Raw genomic sequence first — 24,637 nt, 5'->3', positions numbered from 1 at the left:
GCATTTGCTATGATCTTGTAGCAAGCAACAATGTGTAATGGAGTAAATCCTAAATGTTGAAAAAACTCCAAACATTAAATGAGAGAGCTTTAAGACAACAAATAGGAAATCCTACACTATTATATTGATTTCACCTTCTATTTAACACTGTATTGCATACCTTCGAATTTGTTTTTGGTATTTGGAGAGGAAAACTAAAGTAGTTATGAGAGTTGAAGTAGAAGGAAGAATAGTCGGCCTGTGATCTCCGTAAAAAAAATGTCATCCTTTTGAATTTGTCTGTCGGCTGTAGTTTAAAGTTAAAATCTTAAATACTTAAACCTGATTCAAAACTTAAACCATGTACAGAAACTCAAATTTTTGAATCAAAAACAAGAAATTTCCGACCGTTCAAATTAAATGGGCGTCCATTTAACTTTAATTAGATATGGAGTATATTTGCATTAATGAAAATAAATAAATCCTTTTGAATATTTTTTTAAAATAATTGTGCACTTAATTACTTTTTTTTCAAGTCAGCATTAATAAGCCAATCTCTCCCCCACACTCCACCACCCACCGGCCACGGCCCCCATAAAAAATTAAAATCAACTTCTGCAATTGCAGCCCACAGATTCACCCTAACCTAAGAAATCCAACTAGTTTAACAAATGGTGGGGCCGACGTGGGCAATTCGTGGTTGTTTATTTTTTCCTTTGTTTTTTTTTTTTGCCTTATTTCCATTCCGTTTACTCTTCTTATTTGCCGCCGTCTCTCTGTTCCTTTCGCGTTCCTCCTCCGATCCCCCGGAGAACAGGTGAGAAGAACTCAAAGTTGTCATCTTGCTTCGCTTTTGTCTCGATCAGTGATGTGGAAATCGTGCTGGGTGTGGTTTTCCCTTATAGCCTTTCGGTTCCTTCCATGTCGTTTTCTGCCGATTCCAGCCGCCTTTGTTGTCATCTCCTTAGAAAAGTGCCAATAATGGAGGGCAGGAGTGTGGTGGGTGGTGAAAGCCTCACAGCAGCCAGTTTACGTTTGCTTTTGTCTTTCTCTTGCTCTATTAAACCCAGTTGCTTTCTTAGCCTATTGTTCTGCTTCCCATCGGTTGGGAAGAATTCCAGAAAAAAAGGGCTTTTTATTTTCCTCCCTGCTCCCTGGATCTCCTTTTTCATGATCTGACTTCGTGGTGTGTTATCACTTCCCCGTGGTTTCTGACTTTGTCTTCTCGTTCAGTTCTTCTCGCTCTGATTGGACTTGTACTTGAATGTTTTTGTTTGGGTGATTGAGATCTGTCTTTGTATTTTTTTTCGATCTTATGTAAAAATAAGCAAATTGAATATTCTTTTTCATCTTGAGGAAAAGGTTATGCTTTTGTTCAGATCATACTTAGTTCATGTAGATGTAGTTTCCTTTCGTATGAATACTAAATAATTAGGTGATTGTTTTCCTGCAGTTGATTAACTGCTCGTATTGTCCAAATTTTGTGAAAATTTTTAGGAAAAATGTTCAATGTTGAGGATTTACTTGACAAAATGAAACTGATGTCTCCATGTTATTGTTTTCAGTGTGGATATTGTTGAATACCAACTGCCATTTCTATTCCTATAGTCTGCATGCTGTTCTAACGCTCCATCTGTATAGATGCTCTGATAAATTGATGTTAGACTGGTAAAGATGGCTTCAAAGGCGCCTGTCAGTAGTATCCGAGGATTCTCTAATGCTCTATCTTCGGCTGTGCTCGAATGGATTTTGATGTTTCTATTGTTTATTGATGCCTTGCTATCCTACCTAGTGACAAAGTTCTCTCGTCTTTGCATGTTACAAACGCCTTGTCTGTTCTGTTCAAGACTGGATCACATTTTTGGAAATGAGAAACCAGGCTTCTATCTTGATTTAATTTGCAAAGACCACAGAATAGAGATATCACCATTATCTTTCTGTAGTGTTCATGGGAATCTTGCTGACATGTGCAAGAGCTGTCTCCTTTCAGCTTCTACTGAGAGGAAATCTACCCCTGAAACCAATAGACAATTTATTGGAAGGCACAAAGGCCATTCTCATGACCATGATGAGGATGCTGAGGACGACAACTTCATTGTGTTTCATGGGGATGAGTTGGCAAACATTCCGTATCTCAAGAGGGGTCACAAACTACACGCCATTGGCATGGAAGAAGATAAACCTGTTCAAGCTCATGTGCCTGATGTTGACATTCCTTCATTGTCATCAACTAGGAAAGATTTTGTTAAAGTTGAAGGTGGACAAAGAAAAGGAAAGGAGAAACTTTTGGTTTCTCCAACAAATTTTCATGTGAAAAATCAAGGAGTTGATCGCTTCTCTCATGTTGGTTACAGTGAAGTTAAAATTTCCTCTGACTCTGATTCTGAGGCTCCAGTCACACTTGATGAAGGAAATTCTTTGGCATATGGAGATGACAATACTCAGGATGATTTGGTGTCTGATATCGTAGCTTTAGATAATGCCAATATTACCAAAAACAGTTCAGCTGGTGTCTTGGAAGACATAAACCAAGAAAAGGTTATTCACCCAGCAGTTAATATTTCAGAAGATGATGTCCTTGAAAAGTTGATTCACTTTGCACCACTTCCTAATGAACCTTGTGCATCATTTCCTGAAAAACAAATAAATGTAGCTGAGTTTTATAACGCTCCATCTTCATCTTCTAATGCTCAGCACTGTTTGATTGACACTAATTCAAGCAAAGTTGAAGTCAAATCAATCCCCGTACAATATGAATTTGTGTCACATGATTCTCGAGATGGCCAAGTAGAAAACTCAGGTGTGAAAAGTAAGTTACCATGCTCATATATGTTATATTACTTTTGTGACTTTTGGTTGTTAACTCTTATTTTGTTGTTGCTTTGTTCAAATAGATATTGAGTTACTTGATGCTTCCTGCATCAGCTTCCTTGATGATAAGAAAGATACCTGTGCAACTCACATCAATTTGAAGATAAGTAATGATACAAATGAGCATGGCCAATCTATGAGCACTACTATCGACTTGAATGGTACCCATGAGCATACTGTTGATATTACAGGAAAATCTTCATCTTCTGTATCTTCTCAAGTAATTATGAATAAGGATTCATCTATAATTGAGGAAGATTTGATAGGTGACTCTGGTGAATCTATGAATAAGCATATGGATCTGAATAATGCTAATAAGCATGCTCTTGGTACTAGTGGATGCTTGCCTTCTAAAATTCAGGAAGATCTGATTAATGGTTCTGATCAATCTATGAGTCCTCATATGGATCTGAATGATGCTTATAAGCTTGCTATTGATACTGATGGAAGCATGCCATCTCCTCAGTTTACTGAAGTGATGATGAGGGAGGATTCATTTAAAGTTCAAGAGGATTTGATTAGTGAATTAGGTCAATCTATGAGTACTAGTATGGATCTGAATGATGCTTACAAGCTGGCAACAAAGAGAAGTTTATCGTCTCCCAGATTTACTGAAGTAATTATGGGAAAGGATTCTTCAAGAGTGCAGGAAGACCTCAAACTATTAATTTCTCAAATATCTGCAGCACAGGGGATTGAGTCTCCATGGAATGAAATGACTCCTAGTCCCAGATCATTTACACAAGGTGATGAATCAGTACTGCAGAACATTACTAAGACACTCTCTCTTGAGAGGAATGGATCAGGATTAGAATCACTAGAAGGTAGCATTGTAAGTGAAGTGGAAGGGGAAGGTGCTGTTGAGAGGCTGAAGAGACAGATTGAATTGGACAGGAAGTCAATAAGCCTTCTCTTCAAGGAATTAGAAGAAGAAAGAAATGCTTCAGCAATTGCTGCAAATCAAGTCATGACCATGATGACTAGGTTGCAAGAAGAGAAGGCTTCTATGCAAATGGAGGCTGTGCAGTACCAAAGAATGATGGAAGAGCAAGCTGAGTATGACCTTGCAGCACTCCAGAAATGTAATGAGTTACTTGCTCAAAGAGAGAAAGAAATAAAAGATTTGCAATATGAGGTGGAAAGCTGCAGGAAACACTATGCTGACGAAATTTCTGCTGATAAAACAGTTGAATTTTGTGGTAATTTCCTTGATAAGGAGATTGCATTTTGTGACAAAACTGGGGAAGCTAAAATATCAAGATTTACTGAATTAGGAAATTATAAAGACCACTTATCTTTTTTTGAGGAAGAGGCAACATATATATCAAATTGTTTGAAGAAGTTAGAGAAAAAATTGTATCTTTTTTCTAATAATGGCATCTATGATGATGTTTCTGATTTTAATCTGAATAGCAATATTGATGATCCAAATGAAGTTTCTGGTAAAACATCTGTGAATGTTGATGGTGAAGAGTATTTTGAAAGGAATGCAATGTCAGAAAGTGGTGTTGGCACATACAGTCAATATTCCATTGATGATCTAAAAGATGGTCCTTTGGGAAATATTGAAAACTTTGTGTTGGAAGAGAAGGTATCTAGAAGACGTTTACATCCTGTGGAACAGAATAATAGTGACAGATCTGACATTGACAAGCAACACTTATTAAAGGCAGGTGATTTCCATGAACTAGCCTCTTTTGAGAATGAAGTGTCAAGTCTAAGTCGGAGGTTGGAAGCACTTGAAGTTGATCGCAATTTCCTAGAACATGCTATCAATTCACTTAAAGCTGGAGATCATGGTGTTCAATTTATTCAAGAGATAGCTCGTGATCTACAGGAACTAAGGAGCATTGGAATCACTAGAAGAAATCATGTATAGCTTGTTCAGCTACAAATTCAATCTTAATGGTAAGATTTTCTACTAATCCTTTGAGTATATAGGTTCTCATAGTAATAGACAAGCCATGAGTTATCTTCTTGAGAACCAAAATGCATATGCTAAGTGTGAAATAAATGCTAAATGCTATTATTTTATCTTTAGTTTCTTCCTTCATCTTTTTAGATAGGGTATATAACAAAGATTATCATACTTTTTTAGCAGGGACACTTTTTTGGCTGATAAGTAGTAATTTAATGGGGATCATCTACTATCACACTAGGAAAACGGCACAGATAATGATAATATTCATTGTTTTTCAGCATTGGAAATGCAATATAGCATTTTAACCGAGTTTGCATAGAGCTCACTAGATGATAAATTCATATATTCAATTCTTTAAATAGTTGGGACAAACATAGCTTGATAATCATGATGATAATAATATAAGTGTGTGAGAGATATCACTTCATCGGAGAGAGATTTTCACTTTGTTAGAGAGAAGTAGTAATCTAATAAAAATGTACATCTTTTATCAAATATAATGATCAGTACTGGCAAAGACTTGAAGTGGTCTATATCTATAACAAGTGGGGATTCCATAATATCTTTGAATCAGTGTTAGATACTTATAATACTAGGAACTACTTGTAATTTAACATTGATGAATATGATCATATGTAGAGGGGATTACCAATGGTCTATCTAATTTTTCCCGTTAAGTTGGGTATGCTCCAATATGCAAGGAAGCCTTTGAATAGATGTCTCCAGAACCACTTGTTGTTGTGCAAATTAAATTCTAATTATAAAGGGATTACCAATGGTCTATCTAATTTTTCCTGTTAAGTTGGGTATGCTCCAATATGCAAGGAAGCCTTTGAATAGATGTCTCAAGAACCACTTGTTTTTGTGCAAATTAAATTCTAATTATAAAGGGTACCGCTTTTAAATATTATGTTTACAATAACAATAACCAAGCCTTATCCCATTAGGTGGGGTCGGCTCTATGGATCATTTTATGCCATTGAGCTCAATCTCCTACTATATCATCATCTATACAAAATAAATTTTATCTTATTTTATTGTTGCTAACCAATCTTTTTTAGTCTTCCTCTTTTTTGTTTGATATGTGTGTTTGCAATAGTTTCATATCGCTTAACTGGAGCATTTAGGCCATCCACAATGCATCGGTTAATAGGGGTGTTATAACACCCCTTGGTGTTAAACACCATTGTGAAGGGGTGTTATAACACCCCTTCACTTGAACACGTTCAAGCAATGTGGGGTGGGCCTGGCTAGCCCACCCCACATGTTTTTTTTAAACCTTTTTTTTAATTTTAATTATTAAAAAATTAATAATTAAAAAAATTAAATATATTAAAAAAATTAATATTATTTTTGAAAATAGTAAAATTATTTTTAAAAAAGTAAGATTATTATTAAAAATAATAATAATAATTTAAATATTTTATTTCATATTTAAAATATATTTATTTAATATGATATAATTTTAAGATGATTGAGTGGGCTATATGACCCATAAATAATAAATGTTAATGTTAAAAGAAATGTGGGTGAAAGAGATATGTTGTTATAATGAGTATGTGGCAGTCGACCCCATACTTTTTGATGAGGTGGTGGGTGCTATAATGAAGATGTATTGTGGATGCTCTTATGGGGCATCTAAGTACATATTCGTACCATCTTAAATCTGTCTCTCGGAGTTTTCCTCAATCGATGCAACTCCGACTTTTTCTCTAATGCTCTTATTTCGTATTCTGTCCATCCTCGTATGTCCACATATTCACCTTAACATCTTCATCTCTGCAACTCTCATCTTCTGCTCATATGCTAAGTTATAGCCCAACATTCAGCTTCATATAACATAGCAAGTCTAACTACGATTTTGTAGAGCTTTCCTTTAATTTTTAAAGGTACTTTACGGTCATATAAAACACCCGACGCTCTCCTCAATTTCAATCATCCTGCTTATATTTTACGTAAGACATCTTTCTCAATCCCTCCATCATTTTGTAAAAATGATTCTAAATATTTAAAGTTCTCGGTTCCGGACAACTCATCATCGTTTTGCAAAAATGATCCTAAGTTATCCCGAATTTTTTGGGTTGGCAACTGTATGAAGGTGATCACTTGATTGAACTCTGTGGTGATATATCACTAATATAATAACATTTAAGTCTCCTAGCTAATTCCTTTTTATCTTCAAGTCAATTGATTCAATTTGTCGCATTGTAGATCTATGAGTGTTTTCATGCCATCTTAATCTTTCCTTAAAATCATTTTAACTTCTTTTGAAGCTGTACCTAATTGATTTCTCTAAATATTTTATTTTCCTTTGTATCATCTGGCACATATCTTAGCATTCTGTTCCAGTGTCATTGTGAAGTGATTTTAAAATCTTGTGAACTATCAAGTGATAAACTTAACCAATCATGTACTACCACAGTAAGGCGGTTGTAAATGCTATACTGACGTTTCTAGTTAGAGAAACCGACAATAAGAACTGATAAATTACTTTATTGCACACAGGGAGTCGTGATGCTAAAAGTATGTAATTAGATTTGTTGACCTCCATTAATGAAATTGATCCTTTCGTATTTTATTTTCTATTACATATCTCAAACCAGTAATCATACTAATCCTTGATTTGTTCGGTCTAATCAATTCAACCTGGTTCTATTTGATATATATGATCTCTAACTTACCAGTTACCATTTCAAATTCAAAAAACTACAACTACAACATTATTCCCAGCTCTCCTCCTCTCCTCTCCTCTCCTAGCCTGTCTTCTCTCCCTTTCCATCACTAGTTTTAAGTTTAACCTAGTTCAAGGTGTATCTCCCTCTTCCCTCTCCCTCCCCATCCCTCCCCATCTCTAAGTATATCTAAAGTTGGAAGACTTTCTCATCGTACATCTTCCCATTGAAGTGTAGTCATTATCTAACTCTCCATGTTCATGTATAATCTAAAGGATTGTAATACTTTTAGATAAACATTGGTAGTTAGATGAAGGAGAGTCTTGGCGCAATAGTAAAGTTGCTGTCATATATCCTTGAGGTCACAGGTTCAAGTCGCGGAAATAGTTACTCGCAATGTAGGGTAAGGTTCATTACAACAAATTTAACTTTCCGCGGCGCTTCATCAACAACGCACGGTTATAACATACTGTTAAAAATATTATTTACAGCACGTCTAATAAAGTACGCTGCAGATACTATTATATTTTTACAAATAAATGCGTGTCCCCTTCCTTTTGATTTCGAGCCTTCATAGGGTTCTTCGAGGTGAAAGGAGCAGAGGCATTTGTGTTATGACTTTTACCAACTTGGAGTTGTGCAACATGCGATGCCTGCAGCGGATAAAATAATTGCGCACTGCGGAAAGTTAAATTTATTGTAGTGGTTGCGTATAATAGACCTAATATGGTCCAACCCTTCCCCGGGAACCTTTATTAGTAGGAGCTTCGTGCATACTGCCCTTTATACATTGACATTTAGATAAGCAAGACCAATTAATTAAAATGAGACTTGGTGTGTTGATTTTTTTTTTCAGATTTCTTGTTTAGATATAGTGATAGTGTTAATTTTGAGAATTCTTCTTCTTCCCAAAACATGAATATGATGTTCTATTTTAAATTTTATTATGCTATTTATAAGTTATTTTTTATAACATACTATTTTGATTTTCCATATGCAGTTGTAAATTGTTATTAACTTGATTCTCGTCTCCTAGTTACCACTGGTTGTTGGTCCGACTGGTTTTATCTGTCGTTAATAAAGTTGGTTATTTTCCACATCAATCATTGATTTCCGATCTACTAGTTGAACTGATTAGTCCGATCCAGTTCTTATAACACGGAATCACAATTAATAGCCATTCACTCATTATCTCTCTTTGCTCTTCGTTGCTAGAAAAACTCTTCCCCTGGCAATGAGTCGTTTGCGACAAGATCATTACTTGATTGACATTTTGATGAATCCACAATGCCAAAAGGTAGTAGCTAATTGAAAGTTATAGATCATCAGACATTTTTCAGCTCTATATTTCTTCATCTTGAAATCCTTTTTATCATAATCAGGTTCAAACCAATTATAGAACACAAGCAACACTGTAATGATGCATTTAGTGGTAGTTCAAGTCTTATTCTGGCAGCGGTCGTGTACTTAGTTTTACAATTCCGGTGACAACAGATCGCATGTAGCATGTATGGACTAAGTAAATATGTTTGTATCGTGTTAGAATATTACATGTTGGTAGTGGTTGCATTTCATGTCAGAGCTAGAATATCCATACTTTCATACAGTTCCTCATGTTTCCTTTTTTTGGCGGAATTTAGATATCGAAGGTACTCGAGTTGAACAATTGAGCGCGCACATCATCAGTTGTATATTAACATCAGCATTCAGAAATGAGGGCTGATGCTTCTTTAAAGGCTTGCTCCTCTCCCTGTTGCCTGCAAGTGTTTCTTCTGTTTTTATTTGTAGCATATGTTTTCCATATTGTCTTGATTTGATTAAGGGTTTATTTTTAAAACACCCTTTTGCTCTTACAATGGAGTGATCTGCATGAGTGATTGTCGCGACATAGATCAATTAGTTTGCATTGTAAAGTTCCGTTTGTATAACACAGGATTAGCGGATCATTGGTTGATTTTAGTGTTTGTTTTATAGTATCTCGGAAATGTAATTAACATTAAGATTATGCTTTCTTCATGGAAATTGTTTTTGTTTGCCTAGGACTCTTGTTTCTGTTAGTTAATATCTACAAATATGCTGCAATCAATTCAATTTTGGTATTGTTGGCTTCGTTAAATGGATCCAAACCATTTTTTTTTTAAAAAAAAGAACTGTTTCGAAATTTCTTTGATATGCAGTCCAACTAAATCAGAATTTTTTAATTTGGCTATCCAATTTGAGTTATTTAGAAAATATTGATTTATAGTTGAATATTTGTTTTTATTTAGTCTTGATAAATGAAGTTGCCACAAGCACATCAGCACATGAGCATGGCGGAAAAGAAGCTCAATGGAGACATAAATAATGGGGCAAAACTCAAAAGGATAATTCAATTATTAGAATTATCAAAGGGTATTTTTTTTTAAAAAAATAACGTCCTATTATATTTGTAATTGATTGTTATAGCAACTATTAAATATATGTTACAATGTGTTAAAATAAAGCAGTTTAATTTAGTTAAAAAAATTAAATATAGAGTGATTAAAATTATTTAGATTTAATCAAAATAGATTCAAAAGCAAAAATATTTTAAACTATTATAGCAATTATTAAATAATTATTATAATATTACTACATTGTTGCACAAATAGAATATTTTTTTTATTATTTTGAAATGATTTTGATTTAGTTGGAGTAATTTTCAAAATTTTGGTTTGATATAAAAGTGTTATATATATAATATTTTTATCAACTTGAGTTTAAACTTTTGGGGGAAAAAAACATTAGGGACGTCTTTTTTATTTTTTGGCCTTTTAGGATTGTGTATGTTTTTAAGTGGTGGATTCAAACAAAATTAGACAAAGTTAAACTATTTGACATGATTTAACTAGAAAATCAAATGCCCAGTAGATGATCTTTGTAAAAATAAATTATAGATGAGATTATAAATTGGCATTGCATATGTTTTTATGCCCACTCATGTGACAAAGACGATTCGCTCGTCTCCAGTGAAGACATACTTGGATGCGCTGAATTTCAATTCTAAGATCTCATGTAGTAATATCCTATGCCTCAACTATCGCAGCGCCATGAGAGGATGTTTTTATGCCCACTCATGATTAAAGAATAGTTAGTGACAACTAATGTAATGTCTTTAGCAAAGAAATGCTAAGCGAATATCAAAATGTAAGATAAACTTCATTGAGAAACAACGGACGGGAAGCCATAATTTATTCCTTGAGAGTCCCACTTAATCAATGAAGCGGGAAAGATAGATGTGTTGAATAAGATAAATGATTTAGAAGGACAAAGTTAAAATCATATAAATATTAAAATTAGATTGGACCATTGGTTCAATAGAAAAAAAAAACTAATAAGATCTATCTTGAGATTGAGTTAGTTTATCTAATTGGAGTTTTTCAAAAATTGGACCAATATGTTGCATGACACGAGGCTCAATTATACCATCACATAGAAAAATAAGTTTATAATAATTTGTGATGGTGTCCTTCCCTGGCTCGGATTCCTCTTCTTCTTCCTCTGGGATTGTGGTTGAGTTAAGTCCTTTGGTGTGCTGGTTGCCTGTATTCTATGAGTCGAAGCACTTCAGTCGAGGGTTGGCATTACCAGTGTGACTCCTTCGTGTTAGAATTTTGGGACCATAATTGTAATTATAAATGTCTAATGTCATCACTTAAAGAAGTCATAGTTTAATGTGATCTAATTTATGATTAAGGAATATGACTTAAGGGTTTAATTGTTATGAATAAATTAATGTGGATACCATGTGCAATTTCTAATTTGTTGAGGGGCCAAATTAGAAATGAGCAACTTAGGCTTCTATAAATAAGGGTTATGGTCCCAGTTTGCAGATGACGCTTTTGTTTTGTTTCCTCATCGACAAAACTCTCTGGATACTAAGGAAGATCTGCAAATTGAAGATCTTGCCCAAATCGACTGCATACTATGGATTCTGGTACGCTTCCGTAATTTTCTGTCTATCCAGTTTATAATTTCTTAAGAATTTGAATAGAATGCATAAGTTTTGTGTTGATATTTCTCAACCCAATTTATTCTATCAATTGGTATCAGAGCCTTCTATTCCAATTTCTTAGGAAAACTTTTTTATTCTGGGTACAAAGTTTTATCTTTATATAATTTCGGTTTTGGTTGAATTGCAATTTTATTTTATCATCGCAATTTTCACCGCTTGCTCCCAAGCCAAACACTATGAACAGTATCGCAACTGGCAGAGAAAAATAACTAAAAATTCCTACTGCGAGTTGGCTGCCTCTCGCTGGTTCTGCACAAGCAGACGCCGGCGACAAGGGTGACAGGCGTTCCGACAAAGGAAAGGGCCAGCGGCTGCCCCGGTAGTTCGGGCGGTTTTGTGTAGCATAGAGGCGTGCGGCGAAGAAAGGAAGAAATAAACGAACAATTTCTTCATACAAAATCTACATATTTGGACGTCGCTGCGTTGGTCGATCCTTTTGGAATGCTGTCGGTTGGCAGTGGTTCGGCCTGAAGGAGCGGCGTCGACGACAGATTGAAAGGCTGCCGTCGGTTGGCGGTCGTTTCTTCCCTCCGCACGATGGGTTGATGGAGATAAACAGTTACGTGGTTTTGGAAATTTTGACGCCACGTTCAAAGGAAACGATGGCCACGTTGGGAAAAAAGATGGACACGCTTCTTCCATTTCATATTTTATTATTATATTTGAAAATGGGCATTAAAAAAAAAAAAAAAAATAAATAAATAAATAAAAACCACGTACGTGGAACGTGGAGTGAGGCCAGTACCTGGCTTGATGGCCACGTACATGGAGTGAGGCCATGTTTAAGGATAACAAGTTTTATCAAATTTTATATTTTAGAATTTTGATAAAAGGATTTTGATGCATACGGTCACTAAGGAATCAAAATATTACATATCAGTAATATAATTTCTCCCATTAAATGATAATCCATTAAATCAATTTATTTTATAATATTAATTTAATTGGATTATATAGGTTTATTAATATCTATTATTTTAAATTAAATTAAATTTGAATTATATGTCACCAAAGTGACCTCTATTATTTGAATTTAATTTTATTTGAAATATTGAGATATTATTGAGGTATTAAATAAAGTGTAAATGTGTATATTTCTGTGAGTATTAATCGGCCCAAAGGAAGATTTATACTTAATAAATTATACATTTACTTGTGATAATAAACACGTAACAATTATAAGGTTTTATCTGTTATAGTTCATGCATATAATAAATCGATCCAAAGATAGGTTTATTATTTGTCATGCATTATTGTTAGTGTTTGATTATTACAGAAAAGAGTACCACTTGCAAATAATATTACTGTCCAAAGACTTGATATTGTTGTTGCACTAGGTATCTTTAGATGGGATTTGCCATTTGTTTTTAATTAATTCAAAATGAGCATGTTATTTATGTTAAATTCTTGTGTTCTCTTTTCAGCAAATGTTGCTACTATTTCTGCTAACTTAAGTTCAGTGCCGATCCTTAATGGTACAAATTTTAAGGATTGGAAGGAGAACATTCTAATTGTTCTTAGCTGCATGGATCTGGATCTTGCGCTTAGGACAGAGCAACCCACTGCTCCTACAGATACTAGTTCCTCTGAACAGAGAACTAAATATGAGAAGTGGGATCGCTCTAACCGCATGAGTCTTATGATCATCAAGCGCGGCATACCTGAGGCTTTTAGGGGCGCGGTGTCTAATAGTGTCACCAAAGCTAAAGAATATCTCGATGAGATTGAAAAGCGCTTTGCCAAAAGCGATAAGGCAGAAACAAGCACAATTCTGAAGAGCTTGATTTCCATGAAGTATAAAGGCAAGGGAAATATTCGGGAATATATCATGGAAATGTCCCACCTTACATCGAAGTTGAAGGCACTTAATCTTGAATTGTCGGATGACATGCTTGTGCATTTAGTGCTTATATCTCTTCCGAACCAGTTTAGTCGGTTCCAAATCAATTATAACTGTCAAAGGGAGAAATGGACTCTTAATGAGATCATTTCATACCGTGTTCAAGAGGAAGAGAGGTTGAAGCAAATCAAGGCTGAAAGTGCCTATTTGGCAAGCACCCCTAAATATAAGGGCAACAAAAGAAAGAATGAAGCTACTAAAGGTCCTTATGTGAAGAAACAAAAGCAAGATACAGACAAGAAAGGTTGTTTCTTCTGTAACAAGCCTGATCATGTCAAGAAAGAATGTCCTAAGTACCATGCATGGCGTGCGAAAAAGGGTACATTTTTCACTTTGGTCTGTTCTGAAGTAAATTTAGCTTCAGTACCTAGAAACACTTGGTGGTTAGACTCTGGTGCTACTACTAACATCAGTGTTTCAATGCAGGGTTGCCTGAGCTACCGAAAGCCAACTGATGCTGAAAGATGCATTTATGTGGGTGATGGCAAGTCGGTTGAGGTGGAAGCAATAGGGCATTTTAGATTGTTATTAAGCACTGGTTACTATTTAGACTTAATAGATACTTTTGTTGTACCGTCATTTAGACGGAATTTGGTTTCTGTTTCTCATTTGGACAAATTAGGTTACTGTTGTTCATTTGAAAACGGTCAGTTCAGTTTATCTATTAATTCTACTGTTGTTGGAACTGGTTCACTTATGATTTATGACAATCTATATATGCTTGATATAAATGCTTCTTATATTGAAACCCTGAATGTGGAATCACGTGGTACTAAACGTAAATTTAATAATGAAAATTCAGGTGCCTTATGGCACAAACGTTTAGGACACATCTCTAGAAATAGAGTTGAACGACTTATATCGGATGGAATTTTACACTCCATTGATTTTACAGACCTAAATGTTTGTGTTGAATGCATTAAGGGCAAACAGACCAAAAGAAAGAAAGAGGGTGCATATAGAGCTACAGAAGTATTGGAATTGATACATACAGATGTTTGTGGACCATTTCCAACATCTTCTTGGAATGGTCAACAATATTTTGTATCATTCATTGATGATTATTCTCGATATGCATACCTATTTCTTATTCATGAGAAGGCTCAAACATTGGATGTTTTCAAATCATTTAAGGTTGAAGTTGAGAACCAACTAAACAAAAGAATTAAGAAAGTCAGATCTGATCGTGGTGGTGAATACTACGGTAGATATGACGGTTCAGGTGAGCAACGTCCAGGACCTTTTGCTCAATACCTAGAGGAGTGTGGAATCGTCCCACAGTACACCATGCCAGGCTCACCAAGCATGAATGGTGTAGCTGAACGACGTAATAGAACTCTTAAGGAAATGGTAAGGAGTATGATTAGTCATTCAACCTTACCAATGTCACTCTAGGGAGAAGCATTAAAGACAGCAGCTTACATTCTAAATCGAGTACCCACTAAAGCAGCTACTAAAACACCTTTTGAGCTTTGGACAAGGCGAAAGCCAAGTCTCAAACATTTTCATATTTGGGGATGTCCAGCTGAGGCTAGACCATATAGGCCACATGAAAAGAAACTGGACTCCAGAACAGTAAGTAGCTACTTTATTGGATATTCTGAGCGATCACGGGGCTATAAGTTTTATGATCCCAAAGTAAAGACCATCTTTGAGACGGGAACTGCAACGTTCTTTGAGGATATTGAGTTTGGGGGGAAGAATAAAGTAACAGATCTTGTTTTTGAGGAGGAATGTATTCCCACTACTCTTCAAGAGGAAATGGTTTATATTCCTATGATTGCTTCTAATAATGATCAGGATTTGAATGCAATACCAGAACAATAAGACATTGTTAATCAACTCCCAGAAGAACAAACTCAACAACCTCAAGAACCAGTGCATGTAGAACAAGTGCCTTTACGAAGGTCCACTAGAGAAAGGAGGAGTGCTATTTCGGATGATTACATAGTACTACTTCAAGAACATGAGGAAAATGATGGTATGGCGGAGGATGATCCAATCAACTTTCGTCAAGCCATGCAAGATTCAAATTCTCAAAAGTGGATTGAGGCAATGAATGAAGAGTATAAGTCAATGCAAGATAATAATGTTTGGGAACTTGTCCTATTACCAGAAGGTGTGAAACCCATTGGTTGTAAGTGGATTTTTAAAACCAAACGGGATTCAAATGGTAATGTGGAAAGGTATAAAGCGCGTCTTGTAGCTAAAGGCTATACTCAGAAATATGGGATTGACTTTAAAGAGACATTTTCTCCAGTTTCAACGAAGGATTCTTTAAGGACAATCATGGCACTTGTCGCACACTTCGATATGGAACTTCATCAGATGGATGTCAAGACAGCTTTTCTCAATGGAGACATTGAGGAAACAATCTATATGGTGCAACCAGAATACTTTGTATTAGGAGATCCAAAGAGTATGGTTTGCAAACTTAAGAAGTCCATCTATGGGTTAAAACAAGCATCTCGTCAATGGTACCACAAATTTCATCAAATAATAATCTCATTTGGTTTTGAGGTAAATATGGTAGATGATTGTGTGTATCATAAGTTCAGTGGGAGTAAGCATATCTTCCTGGTTTTATATGTTGATGATATTTTGCTTGCCACAAACGATATAGGTATGTTGAACGATACCAAGAGATTTCTATCTAGATATTTTGAAATGAAAGATCTTGGTAACGCATCTTTTGTATTAGGAATCCAAATACACCGAGATCGTTCTCGATGTATTCTTGGATTATCGCAAAAGAACTATATCGATAAGGTGCTTAAAAGATTTGGCATGCAAGATTGCAAACCAGGTAATACCCCAGTCGCTAAAGGAGACAAGTTTAGTCTTAAACAATGCCCTAAAGGAAGCCTCGAGACTCAAGAAATGCAAAAGATTCCCTATGCTTCGGCTGTAGGAAGTCTTATGTATGCTCAAGTTTGTACGCGTCCGGATATTGCGTACATTGTTGGAGTGTTGGGCAGATATTTAAGCAACCCAGGAATGGATCATTGGAAAGCAGCAAAGAGGGTAATGAGATATTTAAAGAGAACTAGTGATTACATGCTCACATATAAGAGGTCAGATACTCTTGAGATCATGGGATATTCTGACTCTGATTTTGCGGGATGCCAAGATAGCATGAGATCCACTTCAGGTTATGTTTTTCTGTTGGCTGGCGGAGCCATCTCTTGGAGAAGTGCCAAACAGGCATTGACAGCTTCTTCCACCATGGCAGCAGAGTTTATAGCATGTTATGAGGCATCTAATCATGGAATATGGCTGAAAAATTTTGTCACTGGGCTGCGTATTTTGGGAAAGGTTGAAAGACCACTGAAGTTATTTTGTGACAATCGATCAGCTGTATTATATTCTAACAACAATAGGAGCTCGACAAAATCGAAGCACATCGATATCAAGTTCCTTGTTGTGAAAGAAAGAGTACAAAGTGGACAGATTTCGATAGAACACATAGGCACAAACTCCATGATTGCAGATCCTTTTACAAAGGGTTTACCACCCAATGTCTTCTATGAGCATACCACTCATATGGGTGTTATTCAGTTTGGTGAAATCTAGATCTAGTGGGAGTTTGTACTATATATGTTTTCTATATATGTTTGGTTATGTTGATGAAACATATGTATTTGGAGATTATCTGATCAGATATAAAGTTCAATGTTTACTTCATTACACTTTGTATAACTTAAGTTAAAGTTTTGATCTCACTTTGGTTATAAGGAGGACCAGTTGAAAATTGACATGAATAGATCACCTTGCATGTAATTTTCATGCCACATATTCATAATTGATCTATGTCATTTGATTATATTGATGTACGTGACCATTGATGGTTTAGTTGTGAAAGATACAACGAAGACTACATTGATCCTATGTCTATATAATTAATGGACGAGATTGTTAAGGAAACCCTACAGCTATGATGACAAAAGTTATGAGCTCATTAAGGTTAACATTTATAAGTTTACACATATGGTCCAGTGGGAGATTGTTAGAATTTTGGGACCATAATTGTAATTATAAATGTCTAATGTCATCACTTAAAGAAGTCATAGTTTAATGTGATCTAATTTATGATTAAGGAATATGACTTAAGGGTTTAATTGTTATGAATAAATTAATGTGGATACCATGTGCAATTTCTAATTTGTTGAGGGGCCAAATTAGAAATGAGCAACTTAGGCTTCTATAAATAAGGGTTATGGTCCCAGTTTGCAGATGACGCTTTTGTTTTGTTTCCTCATCGACAAAACTCTCTGGATACTAAGGAAGATCTGCAAATTGAAGATCTTGCCCAAATCGACTGCATACTATGGATTCTGGTACGCTTCCGTAATTTTCTGTCTATCCAGTTTATAATTTCTTAAGAATTTGAATAGAATGCATAAGTTTTGTGTTGATATTTCTCAACCCAATTTATTCTATCACTTCGAACATCAAGTCAGCACGAGCTAAGAGGGATGGCTTGTGTATGCACACGAGAGAACATAGGAGCTCAAAGAAGAAGATGGAGAAGATTATTCTTTGTGTGTGAGAGAAAAATCATACCTTCACTTACCTTTGTAGAGCCTTATATAGCCATAGAGGTGGAAGGTCCACATAAGCTACCATTCGAGCCCTGAGTACACCGCATGGACGACTGCACAAGTGAATCATCGCCTACTGGCCAACCACATGAGGGAGAAGTTGCACCAAGGGAAACAAACATTGGATTGTACTCTTGACGTTGTCTGGTCATTAGTCAATCTAGTTGAGGTTGGTTTTACGTCAGGGACTGTTGGAGGTTAAGGTTAGGGAGAAATTGCTCGGCCAAGATTCCTCATCGTCTGGGAATCACTGTGGTAGGGGAGGTTGGCGCCTAATGGGGCCTTGTTGCCATGGAAGGTGTCAATCAGCATACATGGCCCAAATAAGATGATGACCCAACCTAGTTTACCTGGGCTACATCATATGTCCCCCCTCCAAGTCGAACTAAGGAATATAGTCTAATGAAGTCAGATGAAATGAGTATGAGGTTGACAAGGATAAGGGTAGAATGACCTCCCAGCCTTCGAGAAGAGCTCGATCTCGTGGCCATGATTATAATATGAATGCCAAGAGTACCAAGAGTATGCAAAGAATATTAGAAGTCTCATCCGGTCCCGATCAGGGAGAGGAACTCGATTCCTCAATCGTGAGGATGATAATAATAAGTAGGTCAAGAATACTAGTAGTTAGATCCTACCCAATTGGGGAGAGAAACTTGATTCCTCGATCATGAGGATAACAATAATAAGTAGGCCAAAAATATCAAAAGTCCAATCCTGCCCCAACTGGGGAGAGGAACTCGATCCCTTGATCATAAGGATAATAATAATAGTAGGCCAAGAATATCAGAAGTCTAATCCTAGCCCAACCGGAGAAAGAAACTCGATCCCTCGATCATGAAGATGATAATTAATAATAATAAGTAGGCCAAGAATACCATAAGTATAATCATGCCCCGATCGGGGAGAGGAACTCAATCCCTCAATCATTAATAACTAACATTTTGGTGTATTATTTTTCTCAAACTCGATGTTTTTAATCCTATCGTGTGCTTAAATTGTTATTCATATCATACTTTATGATCAAGGGTTAATTTTGAGCTTTATCATAATTTTCCTATATTTAGGGCATTATTTCTTAAATATGGATGTTGTCTTGTAGGGAAGCAAAGGAGAGCATCAATTGAGCTTAGAGCACATCATAATAGCCTACATGACCTAGTCATGCCCCATCACACAACCATGGCATGTGGTGATGGTTCACCCTTAAAGGCTTATTTTCATCTCTTGGAAGAGAGCCACCACTTGAGATTAGGTCAAGGCTCCGTCTTCTTCCTCCTCCATTCCATCCTCCATCCACGAAGCCTTCGACCTGATTGGGAGAGGCGTTACCATCTCCATCTTTGGCTGCCATTTCCATCTTCATCCATCAAGAGAAGAGACGAAAGGAGATTCTCATCGTTAACTCTATCTTGGGTCTGTAGAATCGAGACAGGTGGGGGGGGGGGGGGGGGGGGGGGGAATCACATGATTTGAAAAACTTTTCTTTTTTGGTTTTGGAAATACTAATATGCAGTGGAATTAAAAATAAACTATGAGAAAAGAAACAAAGACACAAATGATTTACTTGGTTTGGAGCATTCGGCGACTCCTACTTCAAGACCCAAGTTCCTTGGACCTATCGATGGGCAATCTATTAAATTCTCTTTTGGAATTGCCGGAAGAGTAATCTGAATACAAATGATTGAAGAAAGTGTAACAATCTTATCTATTCAATAATAAACATAGATAATTACAACTTAAATTAAAATATACCAACTTGTAGTAAATGGAGGTCAAGGCTTAGAGTCGGTGTCGCAGCGTTGTAGCAGAGTAGCAGCGCGGTCAGAACAACAGAAGGATCGTTTGAGCTAATATATCAGATCTGTATGAAGTGCTAGTCGAACATACCTTTTAAAGAGTGTTGAAGGCACCTCTAACCACATTCGAGCCGCCTCCAATCTCAACTCTTATCACCTCCAAAGCCCTCGATTTCTATCTGTGTGAGGGCACCTCCAAATGCTCTGAGGTGCCTCCATTGCACCTCCAAGGTGCCTCCAGAGCACTCTAAGGTGCCTCCCCGTAGCGTAAACTTTATCTCCTTGAGGGCGCCTCTGATCTTTCCACGATGCCTCCATTCAAGCTTTGAGATGCATTAAACACTGTTCATCTGAGATTGATTTTTGTACTTAATTCCTATAAAAGTCTGTTAGTCCAAATAACAAAGTGTAACCTACAAAATAGAGTTAGCACAATATAAAAGAGCATTATTAATTAGATACTATCTTCCCAAGACCAAAATCTAGTCATGGTCTCAATTTAGGTTTTCAAAATGGACCTAAATTAGACGAGCGCCTATAGTCCCAACTTGAACTCGCCCTCACTGGATTATTCTCCCATAGTGACTTACCTCACTAACCATTTGCAGTAACTTGACATACCTTTTAATCCACCAGGTCTTCCCACCAGTTGTCAGGTTCACAAACCTAACTAGACTTCAGCCAGCTGTCAGGTCCCGTAGACCCAATTAGACTTCCAGCCAAATATCAGATCACATCTTGACCTATTTAGACTTCATTCCAATTATCAAGTCCTCAGACCAACTAGGCTTTAGCTTGGTGTCAAGTCCTCTAGACCCATCAACTCTTGCACACTTGGTAAAGAAGTTAGACAAACATAATACCTAACTTTAATCCATTTATCATTTATCAAAACCTGAGTTTGACCATCGGTGCTAACTACACCAATAGGGTCATCTCCATCTCACCCCGATTGGGAAGGTTCTCTCAAAAGGGAACACATCGCTTATAGAGAGAAGAAGATGTGGAGATTGTTCATCTTCTTATCTTTCACATGCCCATCATCCTCCACCAAGAAATCAACCATCTATGAGCCATCGACTCGATTGGGAGACGTGCCTCCATCTACATTACCAGAATCATCCATCATCTGCAAGCATTTATCTCGATTGGAGGGAGAGCTCCACCTTTATGCTCTCTTTACTCTAAAGCGTGGATGAGGAAGGGAAAGGAATTTATGGTGGAAAATTATCCTCGGAGGAAGAGAAAAGAAAGGGTAAAGAAATCTCTTCCTTTGCATATTTGTTTATCTTGATAGAGGAAGGTGGATACATGTAACATAATTTTGTAAATAAAAAATGGTGCATGCGTCATTTTTTTAGGTGCATGGTGTAATTTTATGAGTTAAAAAGGGTACATACATCATTTTTTGGTATATGGTGTAATTTTGTGAATGAAAAGGGGTACATGTATCATTTTTTTATCTATTGCTTTCCGTTCGATTTTGAGGTGATCGATTTTGACTCTAAAATCATCCATTGATGGATTACGTTTCTCTTCCATCTGAAAATTTTAATGAAGTAAACGACGAAACTTTTCCACTACGAAAACTTTTCCTTAGTTTTAATTTCCGTTCTCCCAAGTAAACTGACCATTAGTGCTTAAATTAGCTTAGTTTTTATGCTTCCAATGTATTTGGTTAAATTCATCTTACATTACTTTTACTTTAGTTGATGCATTTCACTTTGTTTAATTTTTGTTTTGTCTTATTTAGTTGAATGCTTTAAGTATTTTTTTTTCTTCATTTGAATTGCAAGTAGGTTAGATTAGATTGATGCATTACTTTATGTTTTCGTTAATTCCTGTGCAATCATAGTTTAGCTAGGTTAGATTATATTAGAATATTTTTCACTTATTAGTCTTAGAATTGTAATCCAACAACAAACCCTCATTTATAACATATAAAAACTAAACCCCATTACAAACAACTTAATATCGAGATTATCATTTATCGTTGCATTCCTTGAGAGATGATCTATATCAACCTGTACTACACTAGAGTAGGGGGTTTAGTAATTTAAATTGTAACCATAGTGCAATATACGAGTGTTATTAGTTGTGAAGATAATAATAATAAGTAGACTAAGAATACTTGTGGCCCGATCCCGCCCCAACCTGGATGAGGAACTCGATCCCTTAGTTGTGAGGAAAATAGTAATAAGTAGATCAAGAATACCAAAAGTCCAATCTTCTCCTAACTAAGAAGAGTAACTTGATCCCTCGGTTGTGAGCATAATAATAATAAGTAGGTCAGGAATACCAAAGGTCTAATTCCGCCCTTAACTAGGGAGAGGAACTGTAACGACCCGGTCCCTCGGCCCCTTGGGCGATCCAACTGGCGGCCCATTTGGCGGTCCCTTGGGCGGCCCAACTGGCGACCCCTTATGTCGTCGACCGACGACTCTTGACCATGTCGTTACTCACTAGGTCTTCCCACCCCTGGCCAGTGGATTTTTGCCTTCCCCAGGATTCGAACTCTAGACCTCCAGACTAAGTACTAGAGTTTATGAATCCTGGTAGCCAAGTGAGGTTATGAGTGTTTTTTGTTAGTGAAATGTGTGTCGCGTGTGGATCATTGGATTAGTCACCTCTTCTTGAGGTGGATACCAAGTAAATCTTTGTGTTAGCGTTATAAGTTTGTTTCTTGTTTATTCCGCTACATATCATCACCAAGAAACAATCAACGAGATGCGCAATGAGTTATTCACCCCCCTCCCCTCTAGCACCAAACGACCCTACCATCATAAACACCCAAGATTAACATGTTTGTGTATTGAGCCACGTAGATGGGCTTGAGATGATAAGATTTATAGGATCGTAAAAGCATGCTAGAGGGGGGGCTGAATAGCGTGAGTCACTTTTCACTTTTTTTTTCATAAAACAAATGAGGAAACATAGTGAAAAGAAATAATTAATAGAAGAACAAATAAGACAATACTAACACGTTGTATTTTTACTTGATTCAAAGTTTGTAACAACTCCTACTCAAAAGCCTGCGATCGTTGATCGCTTTTATTGGAAAATTCACAAAAGATTCATCAAGTACAATAAATTTTTATTATAAATAATGAATTATAGTTAATAGTAAATAAACATTTTTATCGACAACTCAAAAAGAATAGCATCTTTGGCATTGGTCGTCAAATCAGTGTTCGAGTGTCATAACGAAGGTTTTGGACAGCACGCAAGAATGGAAGTTGTATAGAATGATGTGTTTGAAGTGCTGGTTGAACCCTCTTTTTATAGCCTTGTCTGGGCTGCTAGGCCGGTCCTAGGCGCCCCCATCAAGCTGACGTATTCACTCCTTGTCGAAGCTCTATCTTTGAAAATTCATCCATCTCTAAGAGTCCGAACCTTGTCCGGGCACCTGGATTCTGACGTATTCTGGCCAATCAGCATGGCCAACTCATCTACTTGGGTACCTGGGTCCGGGCCAATCTAGGCGCCTAGACCCGCTCTGGGAGCCTAGGCCTTCGGGCGCCTAGACTCTTCCTGGGTGCCGAGAGACTCCTTTTCTAGCCAAATTCCAACTTCATTTTTCTGCACCACAGAGTTAGAAAAAATAAGCATAATATAATAATTTCGATAGTCTCAGGACTATCTGGTTCTGACTTTGTATTTCACTGAAATCCTAGGTCAAACCAGCACCTATTGTTCCTTCAACGAAGAGCGTGTCCTCACCTACTCCTCTCAAGAGAGATTGCTTTTTCCAAACACCTATTTGGACTTTTGCTCATTTTTTACCTTGACTTCTAGGACTTCTGCTAGATGTCTGATTCTCAACCTGCCTAAACATTTGCCTGGTGTTTGCGACCCCTAGGACTTTTATCCGAAATCCTTGATCAACCAAGTCTTCTACCCAGTCCACTCGACCAGGACTTCATGCCTAATCCCTTGACCAGGACTCCGTGCCCAATCCACTTGACCAGAACTTCTTTTTTCTAGCCTCAACTAGGACTTTCTTGCATACTCAAGTAACTTTATTAGATCATAACAACCCTTAACTTTAAACCTTTGTCAATATCAAAATATAGATTTGATTAGTTGGTGCTTCCAGTACCAACAAGATTTACCCCCAGTTCCAAATGTAGATAAGTGTATCAACATAAACCAAGGGGATTAAAATAAAAAATAATTACTGAGGTAACTAACTCCAAACTAAACTCAATGATAATTCAATATCATTTGAGTGAAGGAAAAAGGAGTTTGACATTGTCAACAAGGAGAATTTTTAAATAAATTATTATTTTAAAATAAAATTATTTTTCAAAATATTTTTTTAAAATTGCATTAAGACCTTGAAAAATATTCTTTTGAAATTCTTGAAAAATGTCTTTTGCAAAAAATTTAAAAATATTTTGACAAAGTTTGAAAGTTGTTTTAAGTTTCTTTAAAAATCATGCAATGATCCATATTTTAATGTATGTTAAAGGGCCCAGGAGAGATAAGTTTAAATTTAGGTTGAAAGAAAAATGGACTTAGAAAAATGAAACTTAGAATTAAAATGAAACTAACTTGTTAGACTTTAAGCTTAAGCATGACCTTATTACTTGTCATTCTTGCTAAAGTTTAAGTTGATAAAGTTATCAAGACTTGATCTAGTTTAACTTAAACTTTAACAGTGTAATATAAGTTAATTAAATCTTTTTTATTAAAATTTTGATTTAAGTTCAACTTCTTGAGCTAAAATTAAGTTTTGTTAAAAGGCATGTTAAATTTTGTTAAAAGAAAGGTATATTTTCTCTAACTTTAAATTATATTGTCAAATATCAAAAAAGAGAGATTGTCGGTGCAAGCAATATCGATAATAGAACTTATATTT

General features: G+C 36.2%; 1 protein-coding gene across 5 annotated transcripts; it reads left to right on the top strand.

Moving 5' to 3' along the window:
- The first annotated feature begins 675 nt into the window (after positions 1 to 675).
- Positions 676 to 9,482, top strand: LOC122022481 (myosin-binding protein 1-like). 5 transcript variants are annotated; one of them, XR_006122983.1, is made up of 5 exons: positions 863 to 1,165; positions 1,545 to 2,788; positions 2,874 to 4,758; positions 8,659 to 8,740; positions 9,084 to 9,482. XR_006122983.1 is itself a non-coding variant. In XM_042580501.1 (4 exons), the coding sequence occupies exons 2-3, from the start codon at positions 1,654 to 1,656 to the stop codon at positions 4,727 to 4,729; spliced, it is 2,991 nt and encodes a 996-aa protein (XP_042436435.1). In that variant the 5' UTR covers positions 676 to 796; positions 1,545 to 1,653; the 3' UTR covers positions 4,730 to 4,758; positions 9,084 to 9,482. The 5 variants fall into 5 exon arrangements, 4 of the variants coding, with proteins under 4 accessions (XP_042436435.1, XP_042436433.1, XP_042436436.1 ...); XM_042580501.1 differs by lacking the exons at positions 863 to 1,165; positions 8,659 to 8,740 and adding an exon at positions 676 to 796; XM_042580499.1 differs by lacking the exon at positions 8,659 to 8,740 and having other exon boundaries at positions 864 to 1,165.
- Positions 9,483 to 24,637: the final 15,155 nt, after the last annotated feature.

This window comes from Zingiber officinale, chromosome 9B, assembly GCF_018446385.1.
Source record: "Zingiber officinale cultivar Zhangliang chromosome 9B, Zo_v1.1, whole genome shotgun sequence".
In the NCBI taxonomy this organism is placed as follows: Eukaryota; Viridiplantae; Streptophyta; class Magnoliopsida; order Zingiberales; family Zingiberaceae; genus Zingiber; species Zingiber officinale.
Note: the sequence above shows the minus strand (reverse complement) of the source record. Positions and strands in the feature narration are given on the sequence as shown.

What these genes read in the sequence shown, in the direction of transcription:
- LOC122022481 (XM_042580501.1), top strand. Translation starts at nt 1,654, where the DNA reads ATGGCTTCAAAGGCGCCTGTCAGTAGTATCCGAGGATTCTCTAATGCT. An exon ending in AGAAAACTCAGGTGTGAAAA is followed by an intron (nt 2,789 to 2,873) that starts GTAAGTTACCAT and finishes TTGTTCAAATAG; the next exon opens with ATATTGAGTTACTTGATGCT.